Raw genomic sequence first — 14,478 nt, 5'->3', positions numbered from 1 at the left:
GGGAAATATTTTACCGTTTCATAATCTTCGCGTATGAGAGCAGGCAATAAGTCATATGCCTAAGTCGGGAATAGCCTCGGGGATATATAAATAATAAAACCCAGAAACATTTTATTAATGGCTCGAAAGTCAAAACATGTAGAGGATAATACACACCGGTACAAGTTAATGCGATTTATCTCGGAAAGAGAAAAACAAATTGTAGTAAAACTGTTTGATTTATACATTTATATACTAAAACTGGCCAGACTAAACACGCTTGTGGGGGATGGGGGAGTGATCTTCATTAATTTTTTTAATTCTTAATCTCTGCTATGAATAATTTTCCCGTTCGTTTACTCAGGACGATTGCAGAAAGAAAGTGAGTACTGGCTAGAATACTCTGCGGTCATCCAGACGATACAAGTTCTCAATTCGAGTTAAGTACTATCTGCTAGATTTCCTATGTAACGAAGATGTCGTTATTCTTCCTGGAAACTATAAACAAAATATTATTTTCAAATAAAAAAATTGTGTTAATATTTGGCTGGATAATTGAACTGACGAAGAGATGGCTTTAGTATTTAAGTCAGATTTATATATTGTTCTAATTTTGTACCTGTACTTTACTTAAAATACTAATTTTTATTGAATTATGTTTTCATTTATTCATGTAACAATGTTATAATTTATACGTGTTTTGTTTATACATTATATTGAATTGTAGTAACTTTTTCTTTTTAACTAATGTAAGGTTTTTTGGTTATATTTTATTTATTTATTTATCAGTTATTATACTTTTACAAATGTTTACAATCGTCAAAATACCGCATGTAATTTGAAGTGACTAGATGCACTCACATACAAGCTTGCTTTCGTGAGTGCTAAATTTCCTGGTTAATAAGTGAATATTGTTAACAAAGTAAAAAAAAAAGGGGAAATAATTTATTATTATAAGAGACTCGTGTGTGCCGGGATTAAGGCTTCCGGCCACAGCGCATGTGTAGCGCGATCTCTGGCTGTGGGTCGCGAGGGGACGTTGAATCGCGTTGACTTGATAGGGTTAAAAGTCGCATGGTGACGCACAGGGACTAACGGCACCGATTTGCGTATTCCATTTAATTGTGGTTATTATTATCTGAGGGTTTTTCCTGTAAATTCATTGCATTTTTTTTTGTCACAAATATGTTTTTTACCAAAAAAAATTTTAAACTTTACTTACAAGCCTAAAAATTGATCAAGCAACTGATCTTAATTACTAGAGACCTACAAAATTCGAGGATTCATTCGGTGATAGGCTAGAATTCAAACACACATACCTCTCAGATAATTTTTCTATTGGCTTAATGTTCATGTGGACGAATCTCAACCAGTTATAAACCCTCAACCAAAGAAGGATCGAATCACAGACAAACAAGCTGAGACGACTTACAAGTCGGCAGCCAATGAACTTGCGTTATTTGCCCGAGTGTACAGGGGTATGTGCAGTCTATCCTGAAGGCCATCGTAACCGCGAATTTTGCAGGTCTCTACTAATTACAAACATTCCCATGACATTTTTACCGTTATAAGATAATATGATGTAAATATAAGTTAAGAAAATATGATACAAAGCTAGGATGGAAGAGAGTTATCGTGATAAATTTTCAGGAAATAAACTTAAATAAGTGGTAATAAAAAAAACATGTGAACGAGTCTTTCAGTACTCGCCAGATATGCGTAACATCTGACCTCTGCAACGCAAAAATTCATGTGTTCTCGTTGCAATACGAAACTCTGACACGAATTTTACTTATTAGAATTCTTAAAAATAATGCCGGGCGTGATAAATGTACGCAAATTGTTTTTCTTTTTAAACTAAATTTATGGACGCGAATCACACGTAGTTTCTGCACTGACCGCTAGAATTCGCTGCTAGAGCAGCTATGTCGACCATCGAATCATTAGATTTGCAGAGCGAAATTTTAAACCATATTACGTACGATATGGCTACGATAAAAGCGAAAAGAAAAAATACTAAATCCCAGCTATGGACCTTATTTTCGATAGTGAATGTTATTAAAATACTGTCCACCGTGTTAAAATTCATTAAACAGTTAATACTTTAAAGTTTCCATTCGGCTTTGTGAACTTTGGTTTGCGCGGTCTACCATGGATGGCAACATAGTCTGTTTCACATTTCCGTTCATTTGCTTCCGCCGCATTCATGAAATTACTCCAACCAAATGCCCTACAAGATGTTTAGGGGCAGGCAATTTTCGCGAAAAAATCTTTACCCTCAATAGACTGCAAAAAGGTGTACCCGCACCAGCGGTTTCTTACTTGTGATTGACGGCCGTCTGCTAGAGAAGTCGTTGCCCTATTTGACCGAACCGCTCAGGACGCGGTTTCTTACGCACTGAATTACTGTGATTGGTTATAAATCGATCGAAATAAATCAGAAAAAAATTATCACCAAATCATGAAACACAGATGCTTCCACAGTGTTTGAACTTTCAACTGATCTCGGAATATTTTCGCGAAATACGCATGCCCCTAAAGATGTTACATATAAAAACCATTTAAATAACAGAAATGACATGAGACCATTATGTCCAATTCCATTGTGGGCTCCGAACCAGACATAGTACTCATAACTTTGAGTCATGGATAAATTGAACGAGAGAACTTTTAAAGTGTGCGGTGATAACGAGACCAGACGATGTATAAAAAGAAGGCGAATAGAAGGCTATGTAAGATTTCTGTCTCGTTTCAAAAGTCTCTTTTTTTTTAATTTTTAGATAACAGTTATCTAAATGCGAACAGACAAGCACATCATGTTAGTTCAAATGCCAAGTGTTGAAACTATCTGCGAGTATTAAATTCTGCTCTCTCGCTGGGTGGTGGAGATAGGGGAAGCGGTGTCGTGGCTTCCTCGGAATCCGGAATATTGAGGCTGCCAACGTAACAAAATAACATCGTGTCTTGCCATCCAAATAACATCAACGTCTTTGAAAGTTTTCATAACACTTCACTTCGTACATGGGAGACGTATTCGCAAGCCGATACGCAAGTTTTTTTTTAGAATTGGACAGATGCTTGCGTATTGCAGTTTTTGTAAACGGGTTGTAACGAGTCCCACTGTAACGAGTAATTTGTTGAGAGTTGTTTATCTACATAACTATTTGAAAATTTTAAACTCAGTCGGTTAAATATTCCTATATATATAATTATATCTGCCATCGGCTAGTTAAAGAGCAGGGTATTCGTGGGCAAATTTTAGAAGCTAGGTTCTTTACTTTAACAAATTCTTAAATTATTAAAGTTTGAGAAGTTAGGCTTATTTATAATTTGAACTCAATATTAACAAGACTCTAGACTTAAAATTAATTACTTACTCAGTTCATATCTTTTCAATATAACTTCAGAATTACAAAAAAAAATAATCTCTAGTTCAAGGATGTCCAACGTTCGCACAATCGTTGACGTTACATTCTCTGTATCGGTCGTAGTTTCCTCTTGATATTCCCGGGGATAGAACCTCGAACCTGTTCCGTCTTCTGGTAGTTACATGTTGCACTTACCGCATATCCATACCGAAGTCTGTATATTCGTTTCGGACAATCCAATCGCCGACGTCACCAAAAGTCAACGAAATTCGCGTCGTCTATCACAGTTTGATGATCTTTAACACGGATGATGCTCGAATCCTGCTTCTATAGGTTGGTGGTCGTAGTTTTCGAAGGACTGGTGCTGGTTTCCGAGACTCTTCCTTTGATTCATAGAATGGTAAAGGTGCGGCTCTTGAAGTGATTACACGCACACCATCAGTTCTCAAAGATTCTCATGTTAAGGTAGATCAAATTTTAAAAGTGCGTCTCCTGGTATGTATAATCGCACGATTAATTCACTTGTAAAGTCGGTAGTTTCTTCTTTAGCGCGACAAATCAATCATACCGACATGGATGAATACATCCACGACAATAGTATATAGTAATCTTGAGAGTTCACTCAAAATACTGAAGTAATTGTATAGTATATTTCTATAATTCTACTAAATAATTTTATCATGTAACTTCAGTAACTTACGAACATTTAATATTGCTGACCTCAGATTTGACATATTCATGAAATACATTTCACAAGCTAATGTATAATCGCACGATTAATTCACTTGTAAAGTCGGTAGTTTCTTTTTTAGCACGACAAATCAATCGTACCGACATGGATGAATCCATCCACGACAATAGTATATAGTAATCTTGAGAGTTCACTCAAAATACTGAAGTAATTGTATAGTATATTTCTATAATTCTACTAAATAATTTTATGATGTAACTTCAGTAACTTACGAACATTTAATATTGCTGACCTCAGACTTGACGTTTATTCATGAAATCCATTTCACAAGCTAATGGCTCTGCCAAACATTCTTATTCGTTCTCCATTCTTTTTACAAAGATAAAAAAAAATCGTACTAGACAACAACAGCATTGATTATAAATTTTAAACAACCATAGAGATCGATGATACTACACAAATTATAACTAACACATCAATGATATTAAACAATATTAAAATAAACATGACATACATATATTTAATTAAGATTGCCCTTTATAGGATGTTCGAAAACGTTGGTTTTTTAATTTCTTTGCGTCTTACGTTCCTTGCGTTCTTGCATTCTTCGCGTGGTTTGTAAGCGCGGCCTGGGGCCAGGTTTATAAACTGTGCGAGAACGCAAGATGCAATTTAAGAGTTCCGGTTCGTAAAAAATGCAAGGCGTAAAAAAGCAACGCAAGAACTGTTCATCTTCCAACCCTTGCGTTTTGGTCTGTGTTTTCGACGGCCATATTTAAAGGAAAGCGTCCCGAAATTTTTTTAAAGAAGTAAACGAAAATGCCAAGAAAAGCTCGATGTTGTTTTTTATTATATACTAGCTTTTACCCGCGGCTTCACTCGCATTGAAGCCATTAAATAAGTATCAGAGACCATTACAATAGAAATGAATCAATAAAATATATTTCTCTGTAACAAAAATAAATAATTTTGAATTTTGACCGTCGATAATACAGTGCAACGGTATTACAGTTCTCAGGGTTGGAACTTCATAACTGTAATGCTAGATGGTGTTAAAGTAGCTAGATTTTGAGATTTTTTGACAAACATTTTTTTATCTTTCGTAAAAAATATTTTTTTTCTCAATAAAAAGTATCCAATGTTACTTTTAATACCTCCAAGAAAATGTGTACAAAGTTTCATGATGATCGGTTAAGTAGTTTTCGCGTGAAAGCGTAACAAACAAACGTACATTCACATTTATAATACCTATTATATATAAGTAGGGATGCTTGCGTCAGGTTTACACTTCTTGAACTTTCACACAGTTTGTGAAAATGATGGTTATGTATCACATTATAGAGGATTTCTTTTGTGTAATGATACATATGAACTATCCAATAAAGCCTGAAGTAGAAATGTTTCTCTCTTTTTTTTTTTTTTTTAACAATTTTAAGGTGTGGGGTTGGTGATATCTTAAAACTTGCGTGCTTTACAAACGACCCTGATGTTCTTGCGTTGGTTTATTATGCGTTGTGGCGTTCCTTAAGTAGTTAATAAACCCAGCCCAAGGCTGCGTAGACAAAGAACACTCTCGAAATTGGGGAGCGGGTACTTGACCTCGGGCATAAGAATAGGGAAGAATATATAATGCATGAAGGTTGAAGGATGAAGGTAAAGGATAGGCAATATAAAACTTACGGATATCGACAGAAAATCACAAAGAGAAGGTAGACAAATGACATTAGAAATAGGGCAAAAAATTAAATTAAGTATTTAAATATGTGTATATATTCTATAATTCTATGAATTAAAATTATAAAAAAGAAATTGGAATTCGAGACATAATAGAAGAAAAAGATAAAATAAAGAAGACGAAAGGAAATATTTATTGAAGAAAGTTTTATTTAAAAGCCTATTGGAAAACTTAAACTCCAGAGTCTTTCAGGCAAACTGTGGTCCAATCCGGAAGCAGCAAAAAGTTTAACACATTTGGATTCTATCCTATCACAAAATGTAACAGCAAATATTTCCTGTCTCTATGTATATGTATATTACACAGAGTTCCACAGTGCTCCACAGAGCTCTACAGTTCTCCACAGAGTTCCACAATTCTCTACAGTGTTTCACAGTGATCCACAGACCTCTACAGTGCTCTACAGTTCTTCAAAGAGCTCCACAGTACTCCATATAACTCCAAAGAGCAGTGCTCTACAGATATCCACAGTTTTCCACAGAGCAGTGATCTACAGAGCTCCACAGTGTTCTACAGCGTTCCACAAGGCAGAGCTCCACATAGCAGTGCTCTACAGAGATACACAGTGCTCCACAGCATTACACAAAGAATCATTGAGCTTCACAGAGCATTTCTATACAGAGATACATAGAGCAGTACTCTACAGAGCTCCACAGCGTTCCAGAGAGCTTAACAGTGCTCAAAAGTGTACCGCAGAGCTCCACCGAGCAGTGCCCTACAGAGCTAAACAGTGCTCCGTAGCGTTTCACAGGGCTTAACAGTGCTCCACTGAGCTCCACAGCATGTATTTTTTTGCGAAAAATATATGCTGAGAAAACACTGTGGCGTCGTCTTGTGTTTCATGATTGGTAGAGTTTTGTTTTCAGCTACACATCTATGCTACTGTCGGCACACCAATCACAATAATACATATAGCGCGGAAGCGAACGCGACCTGAACGGCTCGATCAAATAAAGTGATGGCTTCTCTTATAGACGGCCTCCAATTACAGGAATGAAGCCGCTACACGGGCATACATTGTCCCAACGTAATGAGCGTTCGGATTTTTTTTTTTGTGACGTGAAAACGTCTGTTTGCTCGTTAGAGTGATAGTCGGCCGAACGTTTTTGTGCGACAGAATACCTTCTTCAGACTGGAATCGCTAATAACCACGAGGCTTAACATCGCGTCAACAATGGTTGGGAACACAACAGGCAGATCATATCTGAACGCGTTCGCTGCGCAGTAGGTATTTGTTTTGCCCGTATATGGGGTAGGTGCATTATTGTTGTACCGTGGAAACGCCATTACCGCAGAGACCTGCAAAATTCGCGGATTCATTGACCTCTAGGATAAACTCCACAGTCCTTTAAATACTCGCGGAAATGACACCTGTTCATTGGCTACTGACGCGTGAGACGTCTCAACTAGGCTCTCCGTAATTCGGCACTTTCTTGGTTTATTGTTTCCCATTGACTCACAGTTCCCCGGATAAAATGTTGGCCAATCGCAGAAGCGGTACGAAGGTATAGTTGTTTTGATGCTAGCCTATCGCGAAATGAATCCGCGAATTTTGCATGTCTCTAGCCCATTAGCCAGGACATTGATTCGGGTGTCATTGCGAAGAGCTTGCTGCGACCCAAAGTGAGACAGTGAAAATCGGTATTGAATTGAAAGTTACGAAATAATAAAGATGTCTCATAAATGTGGTCGGAATTATAGAAAACGCGGAACATTACTGCGGCCTTTTTTGCGCCTTTGGTGAAACATATCCCTAATTATAATAATTGTGTTTGAAGTGAAAACTTATTTAGCCGCGTTGAGCGATTTTTGGTAGGGGCAAAACTTATGGGTTCGCGTCACCGACATGCTAGTGACGTGTTGCGCCAGACTGGTGAATCGCAGCAGCCTGTGTACATGTATGCGCATAAATACACTAATACGTTGTATGTACTCGACTGTATCATGTGCGTGTAGGACTTTTTTTTTTGGATGGGCAAAATCTTGTGAGTTCGCATCACCGACATGCTGTAGTAGCAGTAAGTGAAGTTAATTTTTAACCACGTGAATACATGACCTAGGTCTGACATCACTGGTAAGTCATAGCTAGGTAGTGAATTTTTACGTAATTTTTACATACCACTGACATCTGTCGTGACTAAAAAAATTGATGTAAGGATAAATGATATCATGCTGACATCGTACTGATATAATACCAAAATCATTTTCTCGCGTACATTTGACGTAGAAATGATGTCATGTTACTAGGGACACCTGTATTTCGCGATTTCATTTCATGTCAAGGTATTTCACAAAACACTGTAGCTTTTTCTAAGAGTCATGGCAAATTGTGAGGATGCAGCAGTACGGTGACCACATTCTCATTGGCCCCGTCAAGAGCGGGACGACACCTCTCACCGACCTCAGCCAATAACCACAGGAGAAAAGCTACAGTATTTTGTGAAATACCTTGACACGAAATGTATTCGCGAAATACAGGTGTCCCTACATATTACTAGGGACCGGAAAAATTCGCGGGTTCGATGACCTGCAGGATGAACTCCATAGTTCTACGTACACTCGGTCAAATGTCACCCACTCATTGGTTGCTGTCTTGTGAGACGTCCCAACGTAGCAGCCTGTGATTCGATACAGCTTTGGTTGGGTGTTTCTCATCGGCTCAGAGTCATCCAGGTGAGTTGTGAGCCAATAGATGGGGCAGCACTGAGGTATAACTATTTGTATTTTAGCCTATCGCGAAATGAACTCGCGAATTTTTCCGGTGTCTACATATTACACATTTAAAATCAAATTTTTAAGTTTCCACTTGTGTTGACAGTCCCCGTGACTATGTTCCCCAGGCATCACGTCGATCACCACCTTGATGGTGCTCTCGTTCGAGCGCTACGTGATGATCAGCAAGCCGTTCTACAGCCGGCAACTGAGCCAGCGCGGCGCCGTGCTGCTCATAGCCGCCATCTGGCTGTACTCGCTCATGCTGACCATCCCGCCGCTGGTGGGCTGGGGGGACTACGTCAACGAGGCGGCCAACATCAGGTGCGCCAGCCTCCCTCCTCCCTCCACGATCCCCTATCCCCTCCTCTCCACCGCACCAGGCGCGTTCGAAGACCTCCAGTCTTCTGCGCACTCGTTCATTGGCTGGTGACTGGCGAGATGTCCTCCACTTGACGCTGCTCTCGGCGAGGGTTTTCTCATTGCGTAGGGGCATGCAGATTTCGCGAAAAGATTCCGAAGACTAGCTGAAAGTTAAAACACTGTAGCATCGTCTGTGTTTCGTGATTTGGGTTAGTTTCTCCCAAGTGCATATCGATTGCAACAACACCAATCACAGTAACTCAGTGCGGAAGCAATAGCGTCCTGATTAGCTCTGTCAAACAAGGCAACGACTTCTCTCGCAGATGCCGCCAATCACTAGGAAGAAACCACAGTTACTGGTATACCTTGTTGCAGTCTAATAGGCGTTCAGATCTTTTTTTTCGCGAAAAATGCCTGCCTCTACTCATTGGTAGGGACCGGAAAAATTCGCGGGTTCAATGACCTCTAGGATGGACCAGATAGCCCTTCACATACTCGGGCAAATAACTCCTGTTCATTGGTTGCAGACTTTTCAAGAGTTCTCAATTTGCTAGCCTGTGATTCGAAAGCGGATGAGGGTTTCTCACTGGTAGTAAACCGGAAAAATCCGCGGGTTCGATGACCTCTAGGATGGACTATATAGCCCTTTACATACCTGTACTCGGGCAAATAACTCCTGTTCATTGGTTGCAGACTTTTCAAGAGTTCTCAAACTTGCTAGCCTGTGATTCGATACTTAAGTGGATGAAGGTTTCTCATTGGTAGGGACCGGAAAAATTCGCGGGTTCAATGACCTCTAGGATGGACTAGATAGCCCTTCACATACTCGGGCAAATAACTCCTGTTCATTGGTTGAAGACTTTTCAAGAGTTCTCAAACTTGCTAGCCTGTTATTCGATACTTAAGTGGATGAGGGTTCCTCATTGGCCCAAAGTCCGCGACGCAAACTGTGAACCGATAACAATAGCAACGAAGATGTACGATAGATAGAATTCTAGCCTATCACGAAACGAATCTGCGAATTTTTCCGGTCTCTGCTCATTGGTCCACAGTAGCCCGCACAAACTGTCAGCCAGACCGGAGGCAGACTCTGCACATAAACTGGTTTCAGTATTTCAATTACAGCCTGTCGCGAAATGATACCGCCGATTTTTTTTCCTCTGCATTTGATTACTAGAGACCCAGAAATTTCGAGAATCCCTTCTAGCGCACGGTGAAAACTAGCAATAACGTATGTCCAAAATAATGACTTAAATTTACATAATAGATTAAAAAAAGGCCAATAAATTTTCGTCTGTTAACAGTATTGTTACAATTTTACCCACTCACAATAAAAAAAAAAAAAACATATGTGCAAATGATTTCATGTGGATTTGAAAACCACGCGATTAAAATTGTATGCCTAAAAAAAATGATTATAATAAAGTGGCGCCTTTATGCTTAACTGTATCCTGTTAATGGGCCGAGAACTTTTAAACTGGTATTATTATTTGGAGAAACGCTGGAAGGCATTTTCATTGGAACGTGGGTAGTTTTGACACGCCCCCGAAGGACAGGAAACCAATGACATAATTACAAAAATTTCGAATCGACCAAACACACAATGTATGCTCAGAAGGAAACTGATAACATCGACTCATCTGGGTTCAAGTGTGTACAGATCTACTCGATGGGTCGTTACCACAATGCTGAAATACCACAACGCCGAACGTACAATAACGCCAAATACCATAACGCCGAATGCCAAATTGACCGCAACGCCGACAGCTAGAAAACTGCTGTGTACCACAACGCCGAAATACAGTAACGCCGAAAAATGTTGCTGCGGGGTGGGGGTGGGGGCACAGGAGCAAAATGAAAAACAACTGAATGAATTTGTGTGTGTTTCTTAAATGTATATTAACGCTGAAATACCACAACCTAACCTAACGTAGGCTAGCCTAACCTAGTCTAACCTAACCTAACCTAACCTAACCTAACCTAACCTAACCTAACCTAACCTAACCTAACCTAACCTTTGTGGCAGTCCTGCAATGACATTTTTCGGCGTTGTGGTAATTCGGCGTTGTGGTACACAACAGTTTTCTAGCTGTCGGCGTTGTAGTCAATTTGGCATTCGGCGTTATGGTTTTCGGCGTTATTGTACGTTCGGCGTTGTATTTCGGCGTTGTTGTGCGTCCCCTCCTCGATACCATAACATAACGAGAATATTGCATATCCCTAAAAGGTAATTTTTTTAAAAAAATAGAACAATAAATTCATATAATATTACATATATTTGTAAACTTGTACATTTACTTGGGAAAAAAACTGTATCACTAAAAACAGTGTCCGTAGTAATACTGGGTTCGAATTTTTACTTTTATGCTTTGTGTTGTTCCAGTATACCACCAATAGTTAAAGTTATTTGTAAAACATTCCCTTAATAGCTTTTGAGTATTAACTGTGCACATTATTAAGCATAATAATACAAAATAAAGTACAATTATAAAATATTCGATTATCTACTTACATGGTTAAAAAAAATTATGTTTGAATGAAACATCAAATAAAAAATATGAAGTGCACCAATTTTCTTAAAGAAATACTCAGTATTATCTCGAAAATCATATTTTATATATGCAAAAATAACCACAGCCATGTGTTGTACTAACTGTTTCTTAAAAACTAGTTTCCAAAGTTTTTTTTGTAAAAGTACAGAAATCTTTTTTCTGTGTATTAATGGTTTACAATAAGGAACCACAGTAAGAAACGAACTATTCGATTTCAAAGACAGCTTTAAATGCTGTCACGTCTGTCCGCGAACCCTGACATCAAAAAGTACCCAAACGACATTATTATTCACGTAGAGCTGCAGTATAAAATATACAAGCTGTACCGCAACCTGTGTTGCTTGATGTTTGAATAACTAAGGGGCAAATTAAAATACGCACTAGGATCAGCCTCACCGCTTAAATTATGTAATAGTAATTTCATGTCACTATCTTCGTCTGAGAGCAAGCATTGGATATGATGCAATTGTTCATTTACCACTCCCCCACCTCACCAAATTTGTACTGCGTGCTATTAGCTGTTTGTAAAAAAAAAGACAGTTTAGAATCCATATTAAACATTTCTTAAGTGTTTGTCAAAACGCCGGAACTAAGAACATTTTTTTTTGTAGTTCTATATTTTCACGAAGACTTATTTATAGAGACCTGCAAAATTCGCGGATTCAATGACCTCCAGGATAGACTCTACTACACTCTACACACTCGGGCAAATGCCACCTGTTCATTGGCTGCTGACTTGTGAGTAGTCTCGACCGAGTGTCTGTGATTCGACACTTCTTTGAGTGAGGGTCTCTAATTGGCCCTCATTACTCCAGATTAACAGTGAACCAGTGGTAGAAGCAGTGCTAAGGTATAATTATTTGAATTGTAGCATATCACGAGATGAATCCGCGAATTTTGCAGGTCTCTACTTATTTAAAAGAAAAGGCATTTGTATAGGTAGATATTTACGCACTACCCTGATTCTGAAAAACAAAACAAAAAATAACTTTGGTAGTAAAACTGACCTCGACGCTATTAGAAAGAAAAAATCTACTTCGAAAACTTACATGAATTTTTTTACAAATAGTGAACAACCTTATACATAGGCCTATAGCTAGTAGCAGGCATTTCTCGCGAAAAAATTCTGAACCCGTATGAGACTGCACTAGCGATTTCTTCCTAGTGATTGGCGGCCGTCTGCGAGAGAAATCGTTGCCTTATTTGAACGAGCCACTCAGGACGCGTTTGCTTCAGCACTAAATTACTGTGATTAGTGTTGTTAGAAGTGGTCATGCACTTGAAAGAAACTCGCCCAATCACGAAACACAGACGATGATATAGTAACTTTCAGCTAGTCTCGGAAACTTTCCGTGAAATATGCATACCCCAACCTACAGCCTGTATTCAGTGATAACATTTTCAATAAAAACTTGAAATGCAATATTTTGGAGTGGAACCTCTGTAGAAATTTGTTTAGGACAAATATAGTGGCATGAAAATACAATAAATTAAACTTTACCTGTGTTGCCAAGACTTAAGGGGTACATGTAATTTTTAGTTACTTTTTTTGATTATTAATCTTTGTCAAGGGATGGTGCATAATTCTGTGGAATGTCTGAAGATAGTTTCCCATGTGAAATTATTTGAAGTTCACAAGTATGTTAATTTCTGAGAAAGACTAGAACTGGCAAATGAATATTATTGGTGGTCACTGTTTCGCCCTAAAGAACGCAAAATTTAAATAATGTACGATAAGATATGTTATTATCTAAAAAACATTTGAATCAAAGGTCGTGTGTTTCAATTTATGTTACCTTCCTCGTCCCCCTTCCCAAAAATCCCCTAAAATAACAGACTGTAAGATATTGTTCAGAAAATTTCCATGAAAATGTATGCGCGTATAATGTGAATTCGTTTGAAAAATATTTTCTCAGCGAATACACGGTATCTCTCTTGTATTTGTTTGGAAAATAAGTCTGTATTCAAAGTAAATCAACCATAGTAGCGTAGTTAACATACCTTACACAGGAACTGTGCGTGTTTAAACAATAAAATTGAACCAGTTTTTTAGTTTTATATTAGCCAGTGCTGTAATCTTCAAGCTAGTAAGTTTTACTTGTCACGTATACGTCGCTAACTGTATGCAACCGTGTTTTTTTGTCTCGTTTCTTAATATTTGGATACAGTTGGACAAAAAAAATTAAATTTTAATTTTTTTAATTGTTAGTTCATTCAACGATAAAAGCGGGATTTTTGTTAGTATTTTTTCTCAGTATGAGTTTATTATTGATAGAGACCTGCAAAATTCGCGGATTCATTTCGTGATATGCTACGATTCAAATAAAATTATACCTTAGCGCTGCTTCTGCAATTGGTTCACTGTTAATCTGGAGTAATGAGGGCCAATTAGAGTCCCTCACTCATAGAAGTGTCGAATCACAGACACTCGGTCGAGACGACCCACAAGTCAGCAGCCAATGAACAGGTGGCATTTGCCCGAGTGTGTAGAGTGTAGTAAAGTCTATCCTGGAGGTCATTGAATCCGCGAATTTTGCAGGTCTCTAATTAGTAGGGGCAGGAAATTTTAGTGAAAAAATCTGAACGCCTACTAGACTGCAACAAGGTATACCCACACCAGCGGTTTCTTCCTTGTGATTGGCGGCCGTATGCGAGAGAAGTCGTTGCCTTGTTTGCGCGAGCCACTGAGGACGAGTTTGCTTCCGCACTGAATTAGTATGATTGGTTGTTGTAACAATCGACATGCACCTCAAAGTAACTCACCCAATCACGAAACACAGACGATGCTACAGTGTTTTAACTTCCAGCTACTCTCGGGATCTTTACGCGAAATTTTCGTGGCCCTAATAATTATTGATTTTCAACTGTACCCAGGGTACTGAGAAAAACGGTATATTCTACAGTGGCGTAGCTAAGGTGACTGGCGCCCCATGGCCAGACTTGAAAATGGCGACCCCTTCTGTATTAAAAGAGAGGGGGGAGGGGTCAGTAACCGCGAAACCGTCGTGGCGGAAAAACCCCCACCCCTCCCCTCCTTCCCTGCGTCGGCGCCCCTGGCGGGGGCCAACCCTGCCACCC

The 14,478-nt window shown here is 38.8% G+C and overlaps 1 protein-coding gene across 1 annotated transcript in view; it reads left to right on the top strand.

Moving 5' to 3' along the window:
- LOC134538277 (rhodopsin-like) overlaps positions 1 to 14,478 on the top strand; it is a 170,351-nt gene that overhangs the window by 99,078 nt on the left and 56,795 nt on the right. The window contains exon 3 of the mRNA XM_063379448.1: positions 8,614 to 8,809. Within this exon, the coding sequence (XP_063235518.1) occupies positions 8,614 to 8,809 (196 nt within the window). The remainder of the gene's footprint in view (positions 1 to 8,613; positions 8,810 to 14,478) is intronic.

This window comes from Bacillus rossius, chromosome 13 (genome assembly GCF_032445375.1).
Source record: "Bacillus rossius redtenbacheri isolate Brsri chromosome 13, Brsri_v3, whole genome shotgun sequence".
NCBI lineage: Eukaryota > Metazoa > Arthropoda > Insecta > Phasmatodea > Bacillidae > Bacillus > Bacillus rossius.
The sequence above is the reverse complement of the archived record's forward strand: the minus strand, read 5'-3'. Positions and strand labels throughout refer to the sequence as shown.